Genomic DNA, 27,239 nt, shown 5'->3' with positions numbered 1-27,239 from the left:
TGTGCAATTGCTCACCACTCGCTGACCAATACCCAGTTAGTTCCCAAGCAGTGATCCCCCCCCAGGCCAACTCCCCCCAGTTTATATACTGGGCATGACGTCACACGGTATGGAATACCCCTTTGGCCAGTTTGGGTCAGCTGTCCTGGCTGTGTCCCCTCCCAACTTCTTGTGCCCCTTCTGATACCCTTGGCTGGGTATCAGAAGCTGAAAAATCCTTGACTTTAGACTAAACATTGCTTAGCAACAACTGAAAACATCCATTGTGTTATCAACATTTTTCTCACACTGAACCCAAAACATAGCAGTGTACCAGCTACTAGGAAGACAGTTAACTCTATCCCAGCTGAAACCAGGACAGAGGGGTAATATCAGCTATCATCCAGCATTAAAATCTTTCCCTTTAGGTGGTATTGCCTTGGTAGTTAAAAACAGATATTAAAATTACTCCCCTTGTGCTGATTTGCTGTTTTAGCTTTCATGACACTCAGCTGGGGATGATACTATATTTTAAGTCTTAGATAAAATCCTGGTTTCCTTTCTGAATTTTTCTGCGCTCCAGGGTGCATTCTTGGGATGCATCATTTTGAGGTGTTTTCTTTCAGATAACTTTTCTTATCAAACTTGCGTTTGATAAAGAATCTGTTAACATTAAGCTTTTACTCAGCTTCAATCAATATACTTATGTGTGAGAAGAGGCAGCTCAATCTTTTTTAACCCTATCACTCTGGATTTTGGTGTCACTACGATTGAACCAGCACCCTCACTCTCTGCTTGTTCTCTTTGCTATGTAGTAGTAATTAGGCAGAATTTGATTACCAAAGCCCCCTGTATACTAGCAGTTTCAAGTGCTGGATGGAGTCTAGATATTAAATCTACATCAGGGCCTTGAGGCAAACTCTGGAGTTACAGACTTTGTTGGGGTTTGTGCTGATTCTACACACTCTTACGTTAAATGTCCTGTAACCATGTAATTGGAACAAATAGGCAAACATAACAGCTCTGCTGTTCAGAGCTCCATGTGGTAAGATTTAACAAATACATATGCACATCTTTGCATCAGTTTCTAAACGTACCATTACCTTTTCTCTAGTAGGAAAAGAAACAGATAATTCACAGAACAGCACTCTGAACACAACATTGATAGGTGTCATCTTTAGGGCATGGAAAAGACTTTAGGTTGCTTGAGCCTTGCCCAAGGCTTCATGGTCCCTAAGGACTCGCTTCCTTCTCCAGACATTCAAATTCAGGTGTCTCTTTTGAAAGCCCTGATTTCTTTGCTTGTTTTGCAGTTGTGGAATTGTAAAAATGACCTAAAGACAAATTTGACCAAAATGACGTGCCCAGACTTTGGCTAGCATCTTATCCAAAGCTGTTCCCATCCCAATGGCTGTCCAGCTAGTCAAACATAAGTATGTTGGGCATTTGGTGAGGAGAAAATCATAGAACTATGCATATTACAGTCATTTTTACACTAACGCTTTTATAGAAACACTAGGAGAGCAAACAGAATTCCTGACTTCCCCAAATTGATGTGGAGGTCTGTGGTTTTGGATATGGCCAATAGAGAAGAATAATATTCATATGCGTAAAGTTAATCCTGTGGCTCTTTTGAAGAGGAAAATGAATAAGGGAGTTGAAACTACAGAAAATGGGCTGAGTACATTTGAATTCTGCTCGCACAGCATTGCACAGTTAGAAATTTGAATTAGCCAGCTTTCCCCCTCCAGCTGTGGAGGGCTAATGCCCAGCTACTCTTCCGCCCTCCAGCCAGTATGGCCAGAAGAAATGAGATGTTGCTGAAACAAAAGAGGCTGTGGCCAGACTGCAGCAACACTTTAGAAAGCAACTTAATTTAGGTTTTTGTAAGAACACTCAAGGTTGTTAGCTGGATGCAAGACTAGGGAAAGGTGTTCTGCAGTGCAGTGAGTATGTGAAGCTCAATGTCTGTCACAGATTTGCTTGCACTTAGAGATATCAAGTAATTTTCTGCATTCTCACGCTCTGTTTGTCATCTTAACATGGGCCATGTTATCACACCCTAAAGAGGACTTGCTTCTCTAACCTTCTCTAATCCATCTTGCCAGTACTTGTGTTAGTTGGTAGCAGCACAATGTCTTGGCCAATTAACTTCTGTCTTGAGAGGGTGGGCAAATAGGGTGAAATTCAACCCCACTGTAGAATATGCTTCAAAGGGCCTTGCGTGATAAAACTGGTGTCAAAAGACCAAACAGGTATGCAGACAGAAAGAAACAAGCTAGGTGGATGAAGGAGCTAAAGCTGAGGTATCTGGACTGGGTGTAAGAAGGGACAAGAAAATGACATTTTACAGTTCTGCCTGCCATGATTGAAAAGTCAAACTAAGAACAACAGCAGTGCCATGGAAATCCTTGTGGAACAAGGACAAGAATGAAATATTGCTGAGAGACCCAAGAGGTCTCACTAAAACCATGCTGGTTCTCCTTTTTCATTAGTAGTCAGGGAAGCACCAGTGCACTGTGCCTGGAAAGCCCAAAGAAAGAGAACTTCAAGAGTAACCTGTCCTATATTTTATTTTAGGATTTTTTCAGCAAATCTGATCCTTTTCTGGAGATTTTCCGGATTAATGATGATGCAACCCAACAACTTGTACACAGGACTGAGGTAAGGAATAGGGTTGGATTTATTTTCCAAGGACACAGGTGGACTGTCAGGAGGAGTAGATCATGCTTCCCATGTCACAAAGGGTATTGCAAGCACCCACATTTAAAACCACTTCTATCTCTTGTGTAATTATTGACTTGTGGGTAACAGGTCTTGACTTATGCACGAGAGTAAAGGAAGATGGTACTGAAGCCAAAGATCCAAATTTAATTAAACTGGCAGATATTGTTTGAAGGTCAGGAGTTATACATATTAAATTTAGCCCAAACCATGCTACAGACAGTATCATATTTTCCCATTAATACTATGTTGCATCTTCATCTCCTCCTCCCAGGTTGCTGGCGCTAAAGAGATTTGTAATCTAGGTGTTTTACATTTGTTTTCAGTGTCATTACTGCTCCTGTGATAATGACTGGCACTGTCCTAAAAAGTAGCATTTAGGTAGTACAGGGTGGAGCTGTGGCAGGTATTCTGGGTAATGAGCCTGTCTTCCTGGCAAGGCAGACCATGTGTCTGTAAATTGATGCTGCCCATCCCCATTGCCCAGACCTGCATCACTTCCATGGCTTCCAGTTCAGGGATGTATTCCACAACCTTTCCCTTGTGAACTACGCTCCCACTGAAGTATGGCAGTGCTGGGGCAATCTCTGTAGCATGATCTGTGTATGGGTCCCCTTCCCACCTGTGCTCCTTTTGGGGGCTTTCCAAAGGAGGAGTGTGGCAAACTGCAGGTTGCGCAAGGGCACATATACCAGTGCATGTTGTTATGCAAACCTCCAGCTGAGCTCTGCTTTCTTCTCTTTCTGGTGAATGTACTGTATTGAGAATTGTGGGTCTTGTTAGAATTCTGTTTGGAGATGTGCAAATGTTAAGGGTTCCCTTCATTTCTTTTCACTTGCAGGTTGTGATGAATAACTTAAATCCAGCCTGGAAGACCTTTAAAGTGTCTGTAAATTCTCTGTGCAGTGGAGACCAGGACCGCAAGCTAAAGGTCAGAAGTCATTCCTACTTCTTGAATAGTTTTACTCATAGAAAACAAAACTTTGTCTCTCTTTTTCAATTAGAGATTGCTATTCTGCACTGCCCTCTTCTTTGATGGGAAAGATGATCATACAGCTGCTTTGTGATTACCACAATCAAATTAAGGATGCAGAGAAGTGGTAATCCACTGTAATCAGTAGGTTATGCTCTATACTTCTTAACAGTAACCTCAAAAAATGATGGGGCTGTTTTTGCCAATCAGTTGGATAATTTGACCCAGCATCATTTAAGTGGTGGAAATATACTCAAGGGAAGTGGCAGCCCTGCCACCATTTTAACTACTATTTCCTCACTTTTATGTCTGGAGACCCTCTGTAAAAGAAACACTGAATTATGAGATCTGTTATTATATTTGAAGAATAGGGTGGCCACAAAAAGACATGTGCTGTTGTAATGACAGTGTTACTAGTCAGCAGAAAGATGGATGGTTGGGAACTTGGAGCTTTGTGTAGAAAAATTCATCTTCTTGTAGCTAATTTGGCTTAAATCAAGGCTGAATCCAACTGTTCATGTCTTCTAATCAGGTTTAAGGTTAATCCTAAATTAAAAAATGTTAAACGAAGGGCACTATCCCCTGTGTCTATTCAGCCAGTTGGACCTGATGAAAGGACATTGGACCCAAAAGTATGTCTTTTTTTTTTTTCTTACCATACAAAATTGTCTAATAAAAATTTTTCCTTGTCCCTGCAAACCTTTCTTCTTTCATCATTATAACTGCACAACCCTGCAGAAGCGGTATTGTAATTTTTCACTCATTACAGACTGCAAGATGTGCTGTGCAGATAGAAAAAATAAAATGCCTGGTGTCTACATGTTACAGTGCATGCCACAAATGGGTGGAAAAGGTAAAAAGGAGTCTTACAAATGCTTGGATTTATACTGGTCATGCTGATGTGATTTATAACTTCACAGAATTAGCACTGTTGTTATGGAACATCAGTGGTACTGACACAGTGTTTGTATGTATACATTTGTATGGTATTGGGGATGCACAAGGAAGACGCAGGTATGAATGGTTATCTTTATATATTGTTTGTGTGCCTGGTGGCGCTGTTGGGCAAACGAGATGAGTCCAAGGACAAAAGAAGTACCAAAAGAGCGAGGAAGTTTGACAAAACAATGAGACATGTAGCAAGGAAAAGTGAAGGATGATGTAGATGGAACATAGGATACTTAGGAGGCCAGACCAAGATGTTTATGACAGGTGCATCTGACATGTTGGACTGAAGCTCAGCGTCTCAGGTGCTACAGGGAAGCAGTTGTGAAAGATCCTTCCATCTACCCCTTAGCTGTGTAAATGGTCAGTCCAGTTGTGTTTGCATGTCCAATGGGATTGAAACAGAGTTGTAGCAGATGAAATAGAGAATGAGGTGTAGGGAAAGAACAGCCTCCATTTTAAACTGCAAACAAAACTAACAGTATTGGCTGAAGAGGATTTCTAATGCAAATGAAGCAATGTAGAGGAGTTATTTATTGTAGCATGTGTAGGATGACAGTAATGTGAAGTGTCAGGATAATGACTGTTATCTTGGGAGGCTGCAATTTTATAAATTTCCTGAGTAGATTAAATATCTGTAAGTTAGTTGCCTGAAACACAGAAGACAAGTAAATTACTCTGTGTTGTGTAAGCAATATAGATTTCCTTATAGAGCTTTTGCTTTTGAATGGAGTGAGCTATGAATGGTTTGGAAAGGGAAGATGAGCAGTTTTTTGATGTATTAGAGAGGGGTGAGCCGCTGGTGGGACATACAGACAGAGGTGAGATGGTTAAAGCAGGTGGGAGTACTGTAGCTGCTGCAGCATTCTGTGAAGGTGAAAGGGAGCAGAACTGAAGGGGGCAATGCCAGAGAATCTGGTATAGTCAAACTGTGAGATTCTGAGAGGCTGAAGAAGAGATGTAATGTGACAGATTATCTGTGTTACGCAGCCTCTCTGAGGGTGTACTTTACACAACCAGATGCAGAAGGTTGCACCCTGCCTCTTCCTTGGCACAGGGTCCCAGATCACCTAGTCCAGCTTACACCTGACAGTCACTAAGAGCAATCGGTTGTGCCTGCCCTTATAGGATCTGCTTCTTGAGGTAGCTTAAACTGAAATGGGTAACATCCCATAGTAATGCAACTATATAGGTTTGAGGCAAGAGATGGATCAGATTTCTGCCGCTCAAATGAAAAGCACAATTAGGACAGCACTGCCTTCACCACATTGTGTATATGAGGCCTTTAAACCACTTAGATGAGAAAACCTAGGAAGTGATGCAAACAAAACATGATGCCTAGAATGTCAGAGCAAGTGGCAAGTCCATAATGATAGAGAAATGTGGTTCTGGAGGGAGAAACATGCTTTAATCTCTTTGAAATTGAGGTGCAAAAGTGTGAGAAAGGCTGAGATTTCAGCTTGGGCAGAATAAGATGGGTCTGGGAATAAAGGGGGTCTTTGAGCTATGAGCAGAGAGACAGTAGTCACGTTTGTTTGCAGATGATACTGCCAAAGGAGAGGCTGAAGAGGGAGAAGTGAAGAGGGACGAAAATAGGGCTGACTGTAAAGATGAGGGGAAAGTCAGTGAAGGAATGGGTGAAGGAGAGAACCAGGGCAAGATGGCTCTTATGAACCTATGGACAGTTTCCAAAATAGTCTTGATTCTGCAGGATATCTTTTTCCTTTTTTTGGAAAATACATGTTTTTATCTGTGTATGCAAGTATTTGCAGGCCCTGATTTAGATATCTGAGTATTTGCCTGAGGCTGCAGTTCAGGCATTTGCAGAAAAGCTAAAAGTAGTAAGATTTGCACCAGATCATTCATGAGTGCAGAAATATTTTAAAATTAATTGTGGCTGTGAAATAAGAAAAAAGCTTGAAGCTCTTTAAAATTCAGGCCCTTTATACCTTTTGGTGGATGTAAGATAAGGCTGCTACGGTAGAGCAGCCCCCAAAATCACTTATGTTTGTCAGATAGCATATAGTACTTGTCAGATGACTATTCTGTTTGCTTTTGATATGGACTGTAACTTAGGAATTTGATGGCAGGCAGGACAGAAGAATGGGAATTATAAGAAATAGAGGTGAAGTATCTGTGATGGGTTTAACACTGTATGAATGTTTATACTTCAATTTACATTGAATAAGCATTCCAGTCTCCACCCTACCATATTTTGGAACATTTTACTTTAGTTGCTTTGTTTCACTTCATAAAGTATATAGCAATATGTTACTGCTAAGTGTTGGAAGAATTCCCTGTGCCATATTTAACGTGGGGAGATTTAGTGTATTCCAGCTGCCTTGCTGAGCATCAGCTTCTCACCAGGATTGCTTGATCACTGTGAACGGTAATTGCATAAGGCTGGGTATTTTCGTACCTGTACCTGCTGTTTTTATTTGCATACTCTGGGAGGCATAATCTAAGTCAAGGCTTTAAGAGGCACCAGAAACGCTTGGCAGGAAATGTCAGCTTGTGGAAATTCTGCAAATGGAGGGAGACTTCCTAACAACAGCAAACACATTGCAACCATCAGTACCTTTGGCTTGCCTCTGTAGGCTGTTTGGAGCTCTGAAGTCTTGGCCTTTTGTCCTGGTTTCAGCTGGGATAGAGTTAGTTGTCTTCCTAGTAGCTGGTACAGTGCTATGTTTTGAGTTCAGTATGCAAGAATGTTGATAACACACTGATGTTTTCAGTTGTTGCTCAGTAGTGTTTAGACTAAAGTCAAGGATTTTTCAGCTTCTCATGCCCAGCCAGCGAGAAGGCTGGAGGGGCACAAGAAGTTGGGACAGGACACAGCCAGGGCACCTGACCCAAAGTGGCCAAGGGGTATTCCATACCATGGGACGTCACATCTAGTGTATAAACTGGGGGGAGTGGGGGCAGGGGGATCGCCACTGGGGGACTAACTGGGTGTCGATTGGTGGGGGGTGAGCAATTGCACTGGGCATCATTTGTACATTCCAATCCTTTTATTATTAGCACTGTCATTTTATTAGTGTTGTCATTATCATTATTAGTTTCTTCTTTTCTGTTCTATTAAACTGTTCTTATCTCAGCCGACGAGTTTTACTTCTTTTCCCGATTTTCTCCCCCATCCCACTGGGTGGGGGGGAGTGAGTGAGCAGCTGCGTGGTGCTTAGTTGCTGGCTGGGGTTAAACCACAACACCGTTCATCTCTGCCACTGAAATCACTTGGGTACTGAGCTTAGTGGTCTGTGTTAAGAGGAATGGGAATTAACATGGCAAAAATACACTAAACCAACTTAGTTTAACTTAACAGAATTTTGCTCTTTGTAAGTCTGGCACCCAAAGAAGCCTTTATACTGTCTGGGCATTTGAAACTTTCTTGTTTAAAATGTGTGTTTAGAAAGATAAGATAAGCAAGGTCACTAAAATCAAAGCAACCAGTAATTAGGGTCTCTCTCAAAAGTATTTTGCTAGCATCCTTTACAAAGTCTGTTAATTTGAATTCCTTATGGGCTTTAAAAAAAAAAAAAATCTAATTTTGCTTTGTTTAGCTGTGGTGCAGAGAGCAGTTATTTTTTCATTCCTTTCAGGATGCCTTGTAAAACTTTATTGCAATTATTGCTGCTCTAGGTTTTATTATGAAAAAGATATATTAGATTTATGAACCTACTGAGCTTTTCTTCCCAGACATTGAAACCATCTGAGAAGTCTTGTCACACTTCAGTGCTGGTCATAACTTCTTTTAATGCTAACGGTACAGACAATTTGTGTATGAATTGAAGTAAACAAAATACCTCTTTGATCCAAAAGTAGTGTGTTGCTTTTCTAATATGTAAAAAGATTCAGTTCACAATGGTAATTGCTGACAAATCTGAGGGAGGGATAAAATCCTCCTGAGAGCCATTTTTATCCTTGTCTGCTGTGCTGAAGGTCCTGTAAATTGTGGAACTTTGGCATTCAAGTTTGGTTCCAGCATGTGAGGTATGTTGCCGTCAAAGGTTTATCTGAAATGCAGCCTTGCATTGTGAGTATCTTCTGGTAGGGATCATCTACTGTCCATCCATTCTAATAGTTACAGGGTTCCTCTTTTTCTAGAGGGGTCCTAGTAATGTACACTGAAAAAAAATCTCTTTTTGTTTTCGTATTAGATATTGTAATACCTGGGATGTAAACACCTAACAAGGTGCTGTAAAGGCACAGGCCAAACAGTGCACATGGCACAGAGTAAGAATATCTTCTGCTGAGGCTGTACAGAGAACCTCACAGAAAGCAATTCTGTTGATAGGGAAAAGTAGGAAAAGAGGCAAAAAAACCTGGAAGAAAAACATTGCTGCAGGTGAAGTAATAAGCTGCAAGGAGAGGGGGAAGCATGTGTCATATCTGTATAGAAAGTCCTTTCCATCTTCCACCCACAGAGGGGAAATTTTCAAAAGAAGAATGTCCATTAGATATTCTTCTACTTTTCAAAAACCTGTATCTTGCAACTGCATCACTGTTGTCAGTTCGTTTATTGTTTCCTCCCTGCCTAACCCGGATTACGGATGATGAGCCTGATCCTGATGACATTTATGCACGTACGGTTATGAGTGGCCCCCACAGCCGTGGTTACCAGGGTGACTACGTACATCAGGTCGTAAGGCCTCTGTGTGCATGACTGGCTCTTTGCAGCGTGAAGCCCTGAGACATTGCTGTTGCTTACCTTTGGGTAACCATGAGAAGGTTGCCTCTTCCCATGCCCTTTAATGAGGTTAAAACCTGGTTCTGCCATTCTTCCCCATTCTCTCTTACGTCCAGTTGACTTCCTTGTCTCTGTCCATCCCATCTGTTGGACCAGCTGTGTCTTAGCACATGAATTATATGTTTGGTTTTCTGGTGAGGGGTCTATCCGCATATGCTTGTAGGCCCCAGTATATCTATGATGCTCTAGTGCTAGTGAGATGCATTCAGGGGTTTAAAAGTCATGTGATTTTCAATTAATTTCCATACTAGGACCTTTACAAGTAGCAATACATTGGCCTTTCCAATGTGAATTTTCATAGGTTATGAATTTTCTACATTTTTGTGGTAGATCATTGTAACAAGGTCTTCTTGAGAGATCTGCACTTTGCTTAAATTTATAATCTGTACAGTGCCTCTTCTGCCTTGTTGATACTGTTATATAATGTGATCCTTGCTTACATTATTAATAGAAGAAGCTCCACAGTCTACGAGAAAGATTTTGATGTTATGCTGGATGAAAATAGGCAATCACTTTATTTTAATTTTATAAATTTAAAAGATTAAATTAAAAAATTGTTATTAATTTAATAATCTCTTCCCAAGGGTCTCTTATGGCATTTTGGGGGTGGAAGATTGGGTCTTCCTCAAATTGTTGTAACCATATTTCTTTCTGATTTCTTCAAGTATTGAATCTTTCATGCAGAATGATGGAACATTAGGAGAAAAAGGTTTCTTAAAGGTCCGTGACTGTATTGGCTGCTCCATTCTGAGCTAAGGAAAAGCAAACAGCAGTGGTTATTTTGATATTCTCTGACTTATTACTGCACTGTTCTTTAGATCAATAAGCTTTCAGTGACTTTTAATACTTGTCTACAGCTCTGCTTATACAGGTATATTATAAACTGTAATCCTTCAATAAGCCCTCAGTATCTTTGAAACCCAGTGGTGAAAGTAACTGAGCAGAACCTGTGAAGAAGGCCAAGTAAGGCTTAAGAGACAAGCAATAAGTAATACATTCAGACAAATCCATTAATGCTTTTATTCTTTCATAGTTTAGCTGTCATAGAGTGTTTGAAGCACTGATGTGGAAAGATACGGTTTATGGTCAACAGCAATAATTTGTACAGGACTTAAAAAAGCGTGTGGCACAAAGGGCGATTCAAGCAGAGTCAAACGATGATTAGAAAAGCATGAACTGAAGGATTTCACACTGTTCCATAAAAGAAGTCTCATTTGTTGTTGCTGTTTTCTTTGGGCTTTTAATTGCATATAGAAAGAGACTGGCACCAAGAACGAATTACAACGTAGGCTAGGCTTGCTGTTTATTTACTTGATTGGGTGATTAACTACGCAGTTCTACATTGTCCCCTTCGATTTACTCACAAAACTAATGCCAGTGGAGCCAATCATTTCCTCCTTGCTTACCCTGATGTTGCTGAAGAGGTATTTGCATGTGGAGTCCTTCTTATGGAAAGTCTTCAACAAGAGAGGGGGACTCAACCTTTACATGTCTTTAATATGAATCAAAAGATGCCTTCAAATGACTTTTTCAGTAAGTCGTTTCTTTTTCACTAGGTCAGGGCATTTTCTTGGAATCTTTAGAATAATTGCCTCACTCCTGGAGGGTGCAGATCTTTCTTTATAATCTGAATAGTATTTATTTATTAGTCATTTTAAGGATGTTATCATGTTGTGAATTTCCAGAGAAGTTCTTGTAAAGCTGACTGTGCAGCTGACAATTTTAAATAATAAAATGTTCCTTCTTGGCAGTCAAAAGTAACTCAAAAAAAAATAGGCTTAAATATGGGGATGTGGTGTATATTTAATAAACTTATAGAAATATTTGTATAAGTTCATATTGCTTTACCAGAGTATGAGTTTTAAAACAGCCTTCTGAGAGGATGATACATTATTTTGAGGATTATTATAAAATTAAAGTAAGTGACACACTGTAAAAGCCAATTTCTGAGACCTCCTTGCATAAATGCTATTGGACCTCCTTTCCCAGTAAATGATTCATTAGAATACTACAATTCTTAAATGTTTCTCTTGCTTTCTCTCTCATATTCCCATTGTTCTCTCTACGTGCCTGTGGTTGCAGGCACTACACTGATGACTAAAACTCAAGTGGCCTACTTCACGAGGTCTATGGTGATTGTGGGGAATTTGTTGCATCTACTCACCCTGTTCTGTCAGTTTGGGTTAATCTGTAATTTAGCAATTGATTTATAATATGAGTGCCTCCTGAATTCATCAATCACAGCAGCGTGTTTGGAACCCTGATTTATCTGAGCATGTCAAGGACTGATCTGATCAATCTTCATAAACTCTGTGCAGGTGGGGTGCAAGATTTAAGATCATCCTTAAAGCAAAACTGATTAACTCTTAGTGCATCTGATCTCAACTCACAGATTCCTTTTTTTTTTCTCTCCCCTTTCCTTGGCTGTATTCTTGATAAAGCAGTTGAAGGTGCCAAGGAAGAAAATACCAGATTGCAGTGAAGATTTAGGAGAGAGAAATAGACTCAGGAAATGAGCTTGATCCCATTTTTTTTAAAGTCAAGGGAACTCATTCTGATGACTTTAATAGGCACTAGTTTGTTCTCCATTATTATAACTGCTGAATATATAGCAAATTAATTGTCAGATTAATGAATCTAGATTTGGGTTAATTGATGTTTGTGAAGTGTTCTGAAGATGAAAGAGCTATCTAAATGACAAGTGTTGTCACAACAATTGGGGTGCAAGTGGATTTCACAAGGGAGAGATCATCTGATACATGGTGTTTACAAAGTAAGGAACTGATATTCACATCTCCAAGGCTTGGGCTGTTGATAAAGATGGTGGTAGAAGCCTGAAGAGCTGGTACATATGAATAAAATGGGCAGGGTAGCGAGAGACAGGAGTCTTACTCCCATCCATTGGGTGACTCTGACAGACCAAATTTCAGAGTTCACCCTGTAAAAGGATTTTGCTTCCTGTTCCTTACCAGAGGCCCATGAGCCCTGGGGCAGAAATGAAGAAACTTCCCCCTGACATTGCAAGGAGCATTCATTGTGTGAAACAAGGGCAAAGACAGGACAGCAAACAAGCAAAAATGTTGTGTGTGAATTTGTTTGCCTGGATTAGGGGATCCAAAGAGCATTTTCTCTGTTTCTCTTTTGCAAATAAGAGAGGATTGCCTCCAAATAATCTGTACATTGCATTTATTGTGAGCTTTCTTCCAGCTGCTTACTGCTTCTGTGGTTCCATCCCAAGACAAATAAATACAGCCTTCTGCAACTTTACTATGCAAGTCATCAGTATGAGAAATGTTTTGAAGGGTGCACTCTCACCTCTCTTGAGCTGTCTTTGAAAGTGAGTTTTAATCCCCAGAGATGAAACAGAGGGTCCTATAAGTGCTGCCGACTATAATCCAAATCAGAGCCGTCTGGTTCCTTCACAGGGCAATAGCTGATAAAGTACTAAATCCCATCCCTGGGACTATTTAAACTGAGACAAAGCAAAGCCCTGGTAACGAGGATCAGTTCCACAGTGGAGGGTGGGGCGCAGGGGATGCTGATGAATTAAATAACCTCTGCCTTCTTCCCGATTTTCAGATCACTGTGTTGATAATGCACTCAACACCCTACAGACCCCAGTATTAGCTGCAGAGCTGCTTACTGTAGAAGTTTAGAAACAGTGCTACCATTTTGAATTCAAAGAAGTAAATGAAGCTCTGCTTTCACTAAAACAGATCAGGATTAAGGCTTAACTGTAACCTTGTAAAGCAGCTGAATGCTGTAGCGAGAGAATTTTGAAGTGTTGCATATCTTAAAGAAAATCCGTCAGTCTCATACCTTTGTGTCTACAGGACATTTTGCTGTGTGACTTACAGTATCTCATGCTATTAAAAATGAGAGAAAATGAAAGTGTAACCAGTTTTTCATATTCTTTTTTCATTTCTTTAAGTTAAGACTGGAAAGAATAGTGAAGGCAATTTCCAGACAATCTCATTTCAGACTCTCATAAAGTAGCAAAGCCTCACATTGGCTGACATACAACCAACTTAACAAAGACCCTTAGTTTCTTTTCAGATAACTTTTTTTGAAAATTACACACTCATGGAAATTCTCTTGTTGTTAAATCTTGTAATAAATGTATTCTTTGCTATGAATGATATATTTTTGCTACTTAAATAGAAATCTTACCTTAAAATTGTACTCATAAATCATGTCTTTATACACTAACCTACTGCCACACAAAAATGGTTACATATTGCAGATAATAAGATATGTGTATTTTAAATGGTAGTATTCTCAGGGAACATAGCAGTGTCAAATTTAAGGTAAAATAATATATTTGTTTAAAAAAAATTACAGTAAGTATCTTCAGGGACCTAATTATAAATTAATGTTTGTGATACTTTAGGCAGTATTAGGGCAGAAATAGCTATTAAGTGTGTCTAAACTTTAATATTTTGGAAGATGTCTCAGTACACAGGGGTCACTTGAAAAGCGTGAACTTTATCTCACACTGGAAATATGTATTTAGCCCTTCCGTACACAGTGATCTCACCTACCACACATGCTGTTAAATGCGATCTGCATTTTCCATTTGACAAAAACATGTTTCCATCCAGCTAGATGATGTACATGTTTTGTAATGTGTGCATACATGTGTATAATGTATATGCACCATACATAATGAATGGAGCTGTGTCTTGTAATAAAAATGTTTTATCTGCCTTACCAAATCGAAATTAACCATGTTTATCGTGTACATTGGTTCTCCAAATGATTCTGAAAATGCTCGATAGCCATGCTCTACAGGACTCCCCAGAAAAAGCATTTAGCAGATCACAGCCCTCCTTTTGGTAATACTAGAAGAAACGAAGGCTTTTGAGATCAGAGACTTCAGTGTTTTTGTGGATAGTTGTTGTTCTCTTTGTGCATTACAGCTGCTAAAACATGCCAGGGAACTTTTACCATAGGGTAAAACTTAACATCACCGCTAGCTCTGAGCTTTGGCTGGGATTCGATGTTAGGATAAAACTTGTTTGCGACACCTTCATCCCAGTCCTCCTCAGTCAGTGAGAAATCAAGACTTGCTTGTTCACTATGAACAGTGGAGTTGTTTTAGTGGTCTGCTTACCAAGAGAAATGCCACCAGTGCATTTTCAGGAAGCCTGGGAGGAAGGTGTTCTCCTGTCCCCCTCTGCTCTGAGCTGCCAGTATGGCAGCCCCAGCTGTGACGCTCTTCAGGGCTCCCCGCTGACTCCAGCCAGCTGCAGTGCAGCAACCCTTTCCCTATTCTGTGTGGCTGTTTCCAACGTACTATTCATAGAAGTCTTGCTCAACAGAATTGTTCAAAGTGGCTGCTAGCTTAGTGTATCCAGTTCGTTGCTGCTGCCGAAGACCTCGAAAGATGTGCAGGCTGTTTTGGGGGTAAGACTTCTCTGTGACCGTGGAGCTGATTCATGACCTGAGCCTGACAGCAGTTGTGTCTGCTTTGCCTGAGATTAACAAAGGGGATAGTGTTTGCTATCACAAACATACTGATCCTTCCCCTTCTGAAGAGTACATGGATTGTCTGTACATTCTTAAGTGAAAGAGGAGGCAAGTAATCTTAGAAATCATTTCTCAGTATTACAGACTCTTGAGTCTTCTAGTCTGCTTTCCGAAGAGATCATAAAAAAGGCTATGGCTGGCCTGCCCCCTACACCCTACATTGCCTTGGTCTGAAGTTACAACATATGAACAGCAACAGCATCAGCAGTTGATCTCTTCGACAACTGCCTAAGGTTTGTTCAGATCTACTAATTGCCTGTTACATTGTTGACCATCGCATTACTAGCCTAGAGTTCCTATTGAGTCTCCTCATTTATTTTATTCCTGAGAAATTCCAGGATTTACTGATAGCAGTTTCTTTCTATACTAAGAAATCTCCTCGTGGGATGCCAGCAAGATCTGTTTAGTCTCACACACTTTTCCACACTCTTGCCAGTACTTGACAAGTGTTCAGCACTAGAGGAGTATTGGACAGACAAGGACTTTGTGATGCCTCTTAAACAATGACAACAACAGCAGGACAAGTTCTGTCATTCATACCCATCTCTTGAATTAAAAACGCAGCATTTTACAGAACAGCATCTCAGAGATCTGAAGAGTAGTATCATTTGCAGTTTTAATGTAAATTAAGTATATATGGGACCTTGAATCACATCAGACCTCCTAACTAACTGCAGGAGCCAACATACTAGACCATTGTACTGAGTCCCAAAGAGGATAAATGCTGGGTCCATTCATCAGTTTCTGTTGACAGCTTTTCCTGGAATAAAAGAAAAGAAACAAGGGATGGGAAGAAATAGAAGAAGTTGTAAGAAAGCTTTCTGGTTATCTCTGCGGGGACCAGATATTGTTCAAGATAGTCATAATTGACCTGGAGAAAAGGAAAAATAGGGTAGCAAAATTTGTAGGTGACCAAATAATCTGGGATTGTTTTGACTTCAAAATGTCACAAAAGGATCTTAATGCTAATGATTGGCACTAAGATACAAAGAAAGTCAACAAAAATGATCATAGGAAGGCTTCTTTCTGCGAAGAGACTAAATTCAGGCTGAAAAGAAAGATAATCAGGTAGTTCTGAAGTCATGAATGACTTGGGGGAAATGACGAGGGAATGGTTTGATTATTTGTCCTCAAAGTACATGAACTTGAAAATCACGATGACCAGGCACAATGCTTAAAACAAAAGGAAGTTCTATTTCCATAAGACAGAGTTCAGTGATGGGATATGTTGTCAAAGGACATTGGGACACCAAAAACAATAAATATGCTAAAAATGGGACTAGACAAATTCATGAATGATTATTGCATTGGCTGGCTATTAACAGCATATATCAGATGCTCTGTCTAGCTTTAGGTGAACATAAAGTTGTTGACTGCCAGTAACTGGGAGAATATGGTGAAGTAAAGAGGAATGTACCCTTCCTTGTCTTATATAGTCTTTCTTTAAGTATTTGCTAGCATCTGACAGAAAGATGATACTGGTACCATGTACTTTTAATATTTTCTGATGGTGAATACTTGTAGCTTTCAAGGTGAAATTTAAGTGTTGATTTTCATCTGAAAAAGCTCTAAATGGTTAGGGTTTCATAACTTGAGAAATTGTGCATATTCATAGCAAGGGTATGCATATACTGCTCGTGGTCATGGTGCAAGGTTTCTTCTCCAGTACAGCTTCATGAAAAGTTGTAAAGGTAAATGGATTATTTAGAGCTGAAGTGTGTCTCGTTTGCTGTGTATGAACACATAGATAAGCCAGGCTAGTCCTTTGCTATTCTATAGCAGCTGCAGTAGAGCACAGGGAATTCTGTGTATGTCTTCAAATACTCACCCCAACCCTAGTTAGACATGCACAGCCCTCTGCTGCGTTTCTTTCTTGTATGTATTAGCTTACATATTTCAGAAAAATACTACCCTTCAACAGAATCCCTGTTTGTTATCAGCAATTTCTGTTTTTTAATGAATCCATTTCTAGTTGCAAGCAAAACCTCTGAAAATGTGATGACTAGATGTCTGGAAATGCAGGCTTATTTTTACAGGCTAATTAAAAAGTAGGCTACACACATTAGGCAGTCACATTTTGTCTCTTAGGCAGACAACAGCGTTTCAGACTCCTGCTCTTCAAAATATTGAAAAAAATACTTTGCTACAGTTGTGCCAAAAATGAGTCTTCAACTCATGACCAGGCTAAAAGCTAAAATGCGGGAGTAAAAAGTTTGCCTATTGTCAGATTTCAAGGGTATTTTCTTCATAATACTATAAGCAACCATTCATGTGTAAAAGGGAACTGGGAAGGGGGGAGGAATATTGCTGCAGACTGATGGTAAATGTTATTAATAAATGAGTTACATCGATCCAGGCAGTGCTGAAAGTTATCATTTAAGTGTTTTGTGATACTGTCACTAAGAAAGGAAGGTAGCAGGACACAGCCAGATTATCTGACAGAGGTTCCTTGGGGAAGGTGTCTCCTTCCTCCCCAGGTGCCCGCTCCCCAACCTGTCTCAGCTGTCTGGGAAGAGTCAGGATCTGGCCATCGGGGTCTTGGGCATGGTAATAAAACCTATATGCCTTCCCATTTTTCATTCAAGTATTGGATCCCTCTGCTACAGTTCAGCCCTTCCTCCATCGCTTGTCCCTCTCCTGGGAGTCCTGGATGTCCCTGGCTCTGACACTTGGCAGGGGCTGGCTGAGATGGGGGAAGCAGAAGCATGGCCTGGCTCTAGCCATTCCCCTTGCCAGTCTGGGTATGAGGAATTCATGCAGGTCAAAGCCTACCAGCCCTGGGGAGGGCAGAGGTGAAGCAGAGTGGCTGGGCCAGAGCTGGGCAGCAGAAGGAGCCACGTGTGGTTGGAATTGAGGTTGTGATAGTATCAGTCCCCAGTGAATCTATGGACATTTGAAACTGTGAGTCTGCTGCAATGATATTTTATGTCCTGTCCCTGAAACCTTATCTTGTGCTATACTGAAGCTGTGTTAAGGGCGTGAGATAATGGCATTCCTCATCAGAATGCAGCATGTGCTTCTCCAAGCAGACTTATGAATATGTAAAACTTGCACAAAATAATTAAAAATCACTAACTCATACTTTTAATCATCTCATGCACATTTTAAAATTTAGAATTGTGGTTTTAGTAGCCTAAATTTGTTTGTTCACAGCACTTAAACCTTTAATCTCCTTAAGAGCTTTAAATCCTCGACGCTACATAGCTTTAAGGTGACCTGCAAAAGTAAAATACAGGATCCTGGTAATGTAATGTTCACTGAATGTTCTCCTAGGCTGACTTGCTCCCATTTTCCTGGCTGTTCAGAGCATTAAGCAGGTACTTGTAAAGTTGTTGACATTTGAGTTCTTTCCTTCGGTCTTTAATGACACAGAAACAAAGGCTTGATCTATCTTATACACAGCTTCTTGTGCTGATTCTCTGGCTGTTAATTTCCTGCCTTCATACAGAAAGCAACACATCATTCTGATCACCACTATGTGACTGTCATTGCTGTGTGCACAGGGACACACTCGCCACCAAATTTAAGATCAAGGTCAGTTACAGGATAAATATTCAGAGGCGCTTAGGAGGTAAAGGTGAAGTTCGGAGAAGAGGAATAAGCCAAAGAAAGATACTCACTTGGTAGTCTTGTATAGGTGAGCATTCCTTTATAGGCAAATAGCTGAGGTTTTCTGTAAAACCAAGTGTTTTCTCCACAGGATATTACTTTTAAGCAGTCTTTCATTTTTAAAGGAATGCAGAGGTTTGCCTGTGGTTAATTTAAAAAAAAATTAGATATTTGTGTTTCAAGGAGTACAGCATTAGCAGAGGCCAGTACTGGAATCTGTCCTGCTCGTGATATTTTGGACATAGGAGATGTGTCCCCCAGTTGCAGCTGCAGGTGCAGTGACCCTTCACAACTCCAAACACTACAGATTCCAGTGAATTCTGCAAAACATAGGCATATTTTTAGTACTGAAAGCTTCCCTTATTTGTTTGCCTGGACTGAGGAAAATGAAAAGATGCACACTTTGTAAGAGCTATTCTGTTAATAGTTGCCAAGAAAGATCTCCTTCCTTCACCTTCCATAGTCTATCTGTCCATCAATTTATGCTACTCAAAGGATATCTATTGCTACAGTATCTTAGTCAGTATTGTGCAAGTTTTACTTGTTGCAAACATCCAGAATTATTGATCATTTTTCAGAAATATTGTCCTGTATCTTTTAGGACAGTTTGCACAAAATTCAGTGATGCCAGGATCCTTTTGTGACTTTTAGATGTGTGCTTCCACTTGATGTTCTGGAGAAAGAGAAATATCTGTGCAAGAGAGTCCTACAATAGCAATCCCACAAGAGCACTTAGTGAATAGCCTATTTATGCCAACACAATACTGTGCTGAAGGAGAGCCTCGAGACAGCAGTGTGTTCACTCCCTTTTTCACTCATCACTCTGCTCATACCATCTTTATGCTTAACGTACGTCTCCTCAAAACAGTATAAATACAAAGAGCCAGACAAAGTTTGTCAGGATTTTCATCCCAACTTTTTTCACCAAAACATGCTGCCTGGTTCAGCTGAAAAAATTTGAATCTATGACAGTTTTGCCAGACTATTCATCAAATGAAGTCCCCCCAAAACCAAATGTGTTTATATTTTGCTACTCAAGACAACATTTCATAGGTAAATTTTCTTCTCTTACTTTAAATTTTAAAACTGGGAATTGAAAGCCCGTGACTTTTTCTGGGTTTTTTTCGGTTTGGGGCTTTTTTTAATTGGTTTGGATCAAACAGGGCAAGTTTCTGCAATGTGTTTTGCAACGTCCAGTAAAGGTAGCGGTTCATGTAGTTCTGTTCCTGTGCAAGGAGACTGGATAGCGGCGAGCTCAGGATGACGTTCTTGGGGGACAGGCAGTACGCAGTCAACATCTTTGCTGTTCAAGTGCTTGATTCAAGCCCCCTCAGAAAAGCATATTTTGGAGGAATACATTTCATGTAGACAAGTTCTGCAGTTCCCAGCTGTCATGTATGAAAAGGGACCCCTTTAGTCATTTTCATTTTCTACGTGGTATATTTTGTAAATGAAGTATCTTGAGTATATTGTGGGAACCTTAAAATACCTTGTAAATTTGGAATAGTACTTGGGAAGTTACACTGCCATTGGCTTTGTGATAAAGTACTGTTTTCATCTACAGGAGACAGTTTTATTGAAATGAATGTTACAGCACTGCAAGGAGCAACAGCATGTTCCATTTACTGTCATTTCTTACAACGGAGAAACATAACCATATTTGAGCATGAATACTTTTATTCAATGAACATGAACAGACTGGTATTTTGAAATTAATTGTGCTTGGAGTTTATAAAAACAGCTTAATACATAACTTCTTTTATACTCCACTTTGATTTCTTAAAGGCTGAACAAGCTGCCTAAAGCTTCTCCTCCTTGAGAATCAATTTTTCATGTGGCATTGCCATGCTAGTAATAATTCCTTAGTGCCTTTTCCTGTTCCAGACCTCAGTGGTTTTATCTATAAAAGAGGTAATACTAGCTGGAAAAAAAGCCTATCAGCTTATTTTCTCTCCTTCCTCTCTGTCCCAATTAAAAAAATTGCTCTGAAATAAAATGGCCACTAGCTTTCCTTCTACTCTCTTTCTAGCTTATGATCCATCTCCAGTGCATTGCCATTAATGAAAAGTTGTTTCTATTGACCCATGCTATACTTAAGCATCTTAGAGAGGGACATTTGTTTCAGAACAAGGAGTGTTTCTGATTAAGTCTTGGTGTTTGTTTTTTTTAACAGAAAATGTGCAAAGTCCTGAACACAGCGGTCAAGCAGCAGGCAGTTTCTTTGCTCATGCTTTCAAGTTCTTTTCTGCTGGACCAAAATTATTTTCCTGCTCTTTTTTTTGGCTTTCCAGTGCTTTTTAGCGCAGCTTCTCCTCTGCTGTCCCTACTTATCTCACAGAGACAGAAATCTCTATCAGAGACATTTCAGTGAGACTCCTTTTTTTCAGGGTTTTTTTTTGAGGTGATGTGAACCTCCTTTTCATTTGGTGTCTCCATTGCTTCCATAAAGGGGCTTAATTGTTTCATGCATTTCTCAGTTGTTGAGAATGGCTATTACATCTCAGTTAATGACAGACAGGTGGATCCCAATCTGTCAGGAAGTATTTGATTTTAATATCTATATCTCACCTTGTTCCTACATTATCTTGAATTTTGTATCAAACATACAAATACAGGTCTGAGCATCACTTCCTTGTTTGTTTGGGTTTTTTTCTCTCCACTGATAACTGATGGAGGACAATCACGTATCCAAAAAGGATAATATATTGTAATATTCAGGAATGGTACCTTAACTCTTTTCTAGCTGTTTCTGTTTCAGTTCTGGCATCATGGTTAGCCAACATAATATCAGCACTTCTAAAAGCATATTTTTTTCTATAGATTTTATTAATGTTACATTTACTTCCAAAGCCCCCTCAGAAGTCTTTAAATATTTTATTATATACACTATATTAATAGCATAAACAAAGCATATCAGTGAAGTGACTTAAACTGTAGAAAGGCTTTCTGAGCTGGGATGAGATTGCAGGTGTTCCTCAGGCCTGGGTCTATACTGAGTCATTGGATAATAGACCTCCCTAAGTTTCAGGAGTCATCCCCTGGAAAAAAATGAGAGTAATTACACGGCCTTCTGCTAATGTTTTAGATCTAGATACTCATAGATGATTAGAAAATTATAGAATCATTTAGCCTGGAAGGGACCTTAACATTTTGAATTCAAATGACCTTGTGAACAGTATTTCTCTTAGATGAATACGTAGAACTAGAGAATAAATACGAAAGATCTTTTTATCTCCACACCCTGTCCCTAAACTGTGACCTAAGTGATTCAAGTGCTTTTAACTGAAATACACTGGAGATTTTTGGCTAGGATTTTAAAAAAGTACCAATTATTCTTGTGCACCTAACCTGAGGCAGTCTAGGAAGATTTGACTTTTCAAAGGGGTACGTTCCCAGCACTTTCTGAAAAATCTCTTGAAGGGTCTTAAGCTGGAGGAATCAAAATCACAAGTCTGCAATGAAAAATTTTGGTTTGTGAAGTTATTTCTGTATCTCGTCTTTATTATTTTGTCTAGATATACATCTAGGCCCTCTCTGTACTAAACTGTCTGTTAAATTGACTGACTTGTTAAATTTTACAAAACAGAGGCAGGGATCCTTGTTCCTGGTAGGGGCCAGTTATTTGTCGTGTTTGATGAACTTGTATGGTATTTTTCAGTACTTCTGAAAGACAGGATCTTCTAACACAGTGAGAGCACATTGCTAAAAGACACTTCTACTAACTGCATTTGATTTTGTAGCTTCAGGTAGTATGCTGTGGTAATAAATAGCCGTTTTTATGTAAGTGAATGAAAGATTAGACTCATAACCACTGAAAGGAGCTATTCCTTTTCTTTCTTGTGCATTCATTAAATAAATTTCTTTATTTCACTGTTTCAATGTATGGGACTAATGAATCTTTCCTTAACACATTTACTTAATAGATTCAATATTCGGTATTTATTCACAGCATTTCCTTCAAGGATTTTGAAATACTTTACAATGAATTATTTTATACACTTTGACATGAAGCTGGTTACTAACAATACAACCACCCTGGGGAGAACTAGAGAAAGTAAAGCCTAGACCCTGCCATTACCTCAGATAATACTGCCAAGCATCGTTTTTCAAAATAATGAATGAGATCTCAGCAAGTTACACAACTGAAATAAAAGCATAACATTTTTAAATACTATTGCTTACCTTCTGTTCAGGTTTTCAAACTTTTTTATATGTACAAAGACTCAGGGTTTTTATATGTCAGTTGAGAGATAGTCACAGGACTCCAGGAGTTCAAGCTTACAAATGTTACAATATCTGGGACAAGTCACAACACACTTCTGTTTTAATGCAGGGACAACAACATAGAGGCAGCATAGCCAAGAAATTCTGCACCTGAAGTCCATTTTTTCCCTGGTGCCAGTGGATGGGAAGAGTGATAACGTGTACGTGAATAATTTGATTGAGATCACATTGGTGTTAGAGCCAGGGTGCACTGTCACTTGTTCTTGACTCTCAGCAGCTCTGTAAGATGGCTGCTAAGCATCAATAGATGTTTTCCATAGACAAGTGTTTACCAGAGGTTGATTTACCTGTGTCTGAAAATTCATGGAAATGCACCTATTTTGACAGAAATTTTCCTTGAGAAATATTTTAAGCAGGATGGGAAATTCTGGTTAGAATGAGAGAGAGAAAGAAAGAGAACGAGTGATTAGCACTGCAAGAGACTTTGGCCCAGTACAACTGGCTGAGATGTGGAAAAGCCGTTTGAATACAAGTCATTCACATATTGGCTAATTGCAAGCTGATTTTACCAGTCTTTTCTATTGAAGCAGATCCACATTGTATAAATGAACTGGGGGGACTGAACAAGAGAAAGGCTGATGCTGTCATCCGGTATTTTAATGCTGTCCTTTGATGTGGGAAACTCAAGTTCAAAACCTTGCCTTATAAATATTTAAAAATTTATGCAAAGCGAAGCAGCTCCAACAGAGAAGAATAAGAGAGAGGCAGCAACCAGAAGCCTAGAACAGCTCCTCAGTGGATAAAGCCTGTCACTGAAAAGCAGGGAAAATGGTGGAGCAGGAAGTCAAAGCAAAAAGTGCCCTACCCACAGGGTAGCAACACTATTTTCTGTTCCCTCCCTCAGTCCCTGAGAGAAATGTGAACAGTCTCAGGTTTGTCCTGATACAGAAGGAATGAGGCTTCTGAAATTCTGAAAGTCCTCCAGGGAGAGAACAACATTTTTCCCCATGCTCTCATTAGAAAAAGGTTTCTTATTTACAAACGCTATCGAGGGCAGGTGTATCAGGCAGGATCTTAGAGATATGGAGGGTAGCCAGGCTGTTGACTAAGGAAAGGAATTAGACTGTAGCATGAGGAGCCAACAAAGCTTAATAAAAACGATTCCCTTTAAAAGGAGCAACAGCTCCTTCTAGGAGACCTCTTCATTAGCGTATCTGAAAAAAGTACTTAGCCAGCTTGATTATTGTTACCTCTTTCTAATAGACAAGTAAAAAAAATGCACAGAAGTTAACTCCTGGCCCCAAATTATTCTAGGAGTTCCAGATACTGCATCTTGTGCTTAGGTACCTACAGGTCATTTCAGAATATGAAGCATTTTCTACAGATATCTTCTGACTGAATGCAGCAGTAAGATGGTGAGAATTTAATTATGTGTAGCAAGTTGACATCTTTCTGCAAATTTCATAGTTTATTTCAGCTCATACGTGCAATACTGAAATGAAATTATGACTTCAAAATGAGAAATCCACTTCCAGTCCAAGATCCGTTTTCAGTGATTGGATTCTCCATTAAGAACCATGCCATCTTTTTATACAGTACTACAATTAAGCCTAACACTGCTCTGTGGGCAGTCAGAAAGCAAAGTGTATGACAAATATTGAAGAAATTTCTATCCTATATGATGTTAGCTTGTCTGGAGTACAGATTTCTCTGAGCCTTGAGTACTCTCAGGACCATTCATATAAAAGGTTTTTTTACCTACTTTTCTTTATATTTCCTGAGAGATTCTACCCTGGATTTCATCTTTCCACTTGTGAGTCCCCTCTGACTACTCAGCCTCACCTTAATATCTTGACTGTTAACTGACTGACTGCTAAGCAACAATATTTTTCCTGTGTCCAAAGGAGGTCTCCCTGGGACAGTTTATATAGGTCTGGAATGATTGATCGGACTGGTCAGTGGGGGCTAGCTTACAGGGAGATCAACAGCTATTACTGACTTGCAGAACTCCTCCTGATGATACTGCAGAAACCTGAAAGACAGCGAAGCTAATTGCTGCCATGCTAGTGCACACCTAGTGGAAGTGAATGCCTTTGTGTGCTGTATACCTCATGTGCTGGTCTCCTTGCTAGCAAGAGGTACCTCTTTTGAGTGCTCCACAGAAGTCTCCTGGGAATCAGTGTTGCTGTACACAGCAGAGTCATCACAAACTGGAAATATTTCTGTGTATGCATGTGAAAAGTGGAGAAAAGTCTGTCCTGACTGCAGAGCTTCTGCGGTTAGCGTGCTGTGTTGGGTGATTTAGATTTAGACACAGGTCTAATGTATTTTTCACATATATCATACCACAAATGAAGGTGAATGGTGTTAGAGTTCCCTCTTTCTCCAAGTAGCTCTGTGAAGCCAGCACCCTGTTCCTGCCAACTCCACCACAAACTTCATGTTGTCTGGATGTAGGATAGGGTCAGCTTTTGGAAGGATGGTAGTTGTGTACAAGATGGGTTCCTGGTACACTGCTTGGTCCTTTTGTAAAGCATGAATATAATATTCTACAATTCCATCAGTACTTTGTAAGCAATGTTGTCACTTTAGTAACATTCCTGAAAACATCACAGCTTGATTTTTTCATTATATCTGCTCTTCATTTCATCACAATGCATAGCAGAATTAACTGTACTGTAGTATCTGCTTTATTCTTACTCAGTTGTTTTAAAGACAGAGATCTCGCACTATTATGCTTGCAGGTTTGGGTTTTCTTCTCAGGTGTTCCTTCTGAGGGCCCCATCCAAAGGCCACTGGAGGTCAATGGGGCATACTCGGGTGGTGTAAAAGATACAGCTCCATTTACTTCAGCTAATGTTGACAGCTTGCATCAGATGATACCTCCTAATCTTTGCCTCAGAGAGAATTGTTTTTTCTATATATGAGTAGTATTAGATTTCATACTTTATATTCATAGAGTACTTCACTAAGTAGGTTAGACTCCTCTGTGCTGCCTACTGGTCTCAGGAATAATGTTTCATTTCATAATGACATGATGGTGCCACCTGCAGTCCAGAGCCTTATACAAGTGGTTTCAGGTAATGTGGTTCACAATAATAAAAGCATTGAACACAGTAATGGGAAGGATAACAATAATCAGTCATTTGTAGAATTCACTGCATTTTAAGAAAAGCTGCTTTATTTCTGTTACTGTAATAAGAGCTTAAATTTTTCACTATTTTCCACGGAAATGAAGTCAATGAAACCAAAGCCTTTGAACTGGTGACTTGTCAGGGGCATCTGATAAAGCTCAGTAACATTATTCTCTGTAGCTCTTTATGATACCAAGTGTGCTGGAACCTGCTAAAACACTTCATTGCAAATGTCGGTCCCTGTGCACACATCACAAATAAGAAAAGCTTGTACCCTGTAAACTGTGTTTGAACTGGAGAGATATTGTTCTTTTTGTTAGCAGGGTAAAATCAGAATGACTAACTGATTAATGTTATTCTTTTGTGTCTTTCTCATCTGTCCAGTGGGGTTTTCTCTTCTATTTTTTTTACAGGGAAACCTGTCTCCTAGTGCCAAAGGATGCCCAACTACCAAGTATTCTGCCATGAATTCTTTATTATTATTATTACTTTTAATATGTGGATTTTGACATGTTTTTCAGTGCTTTTTCTTCCACCTCCTTTTCACAGTTGTTAGCATGCATTTGTGCTTTACATAAATGTATGAAAATATAGTTCTAAAAAGTGGCAACCTGTACAGAACCAATGTGCAAACGTACAACCTGGTTTGAGAAACTGGGAGAAGGAACATGGTGAAATAGAGAAGATACTCAAAAATCCTTTTAGTTTGTTGCGGTTGTTTAATAGGATGAACTTGGTATTTATGACTTGGATTTTTTTTTCAATTACTTTCCTTTGTTGGTAGTCTTCAGAGAACATCTGCTGACCAGTTAGAATAGTCACTTTTTTCTGCCTGAATATTATTTTCTGTGTAGGGTGTCTTTTTTACTGAGACGTGATTGTTGTTTAATAGCTAGCCTATTGATACAGGCACGTGTTTTACTGAAGTGTCCTTACTTCCTTTAATCATAGTGAGATAAATCACCCACATTAGGAGGAAATAGGGGTTATAACTACATTGAATTAAATGTTTGATTCTCCTTCTTCCATTGGTAATTATTTTAATGATAGCTTCGTAATTCACCTAGCAGAATAATTAAAGTATGTCCACACCTACATCATCTTCCTGTTTGCAAAGGAAATTGCACATTAATCTGACAAAATGTTGACATTAGGGAATGAATTATCAGACCAGTTTTAACCAGGCCTCTTTTTATTCACCTCCAGTTATTTGTGGCATAATTTTGGTCATTTATGCAATTTAAGTACCTGATTGCATATTCAGAGAAGGTACTTAGATATCTGAGCACTGTTACTTCCTACCATTTATTGGGAGTACAAACATAGAGCTCAGCTATTGAAAGTCTGGTTTTAGAGTACTAGCTACACTCTTTAC

The 27,239-nt window shown here is 39.5% G+C and overlaps 1 protein-coding gene across 1 annotated transcript in view; it reads left to right on the top strand.

The window, feature by feature from the left end:
* Window positions 1-27,239, top strand: part of CPNE4 (copine IV) — a 192,940-nt gene that overhangs the window by 98,168 nt on the left and 67,533 nt on the right. Inside the window, exons 5-6 of the mRNA XM_010562021.1 lie at window positions 2,560-2,643; window positions 3,545-3,634. Coding sequence (XP_010560323.1) covers window positions 2,560-2,643; window positions 3,545-3,634 — 174 coding nt within the window. The remainder of the gene's footprint in view (window positions 1-2,559; window positions 2,644-3,544; window positions 3,635-27,239) is intronic.

Source organism: Haliaeetus leucocephalus, unplaced genomic scaffold, assembly GCF_000737465.1.
Source record: "Haliaeetus leucocephalus isolate CR32 unplaced genomic scaffold, Haliaeetus_leucocephalus-4.0 Scaffold153, whole genome shotgun sequence".
NCBI classification, from domain to species: domain Eukaryota; kingdom Metazoa; phylum Chordata; class Aves; order Accipitriformes; family Accipitridae; genus Haliaeetus; species Haliaeetus leucocephalus.
The sequence above is the reverse complement of the archived record's forward strand: the minus strand, read 5'-3'. Positions and strand labels throughout refer to the sequence as shown.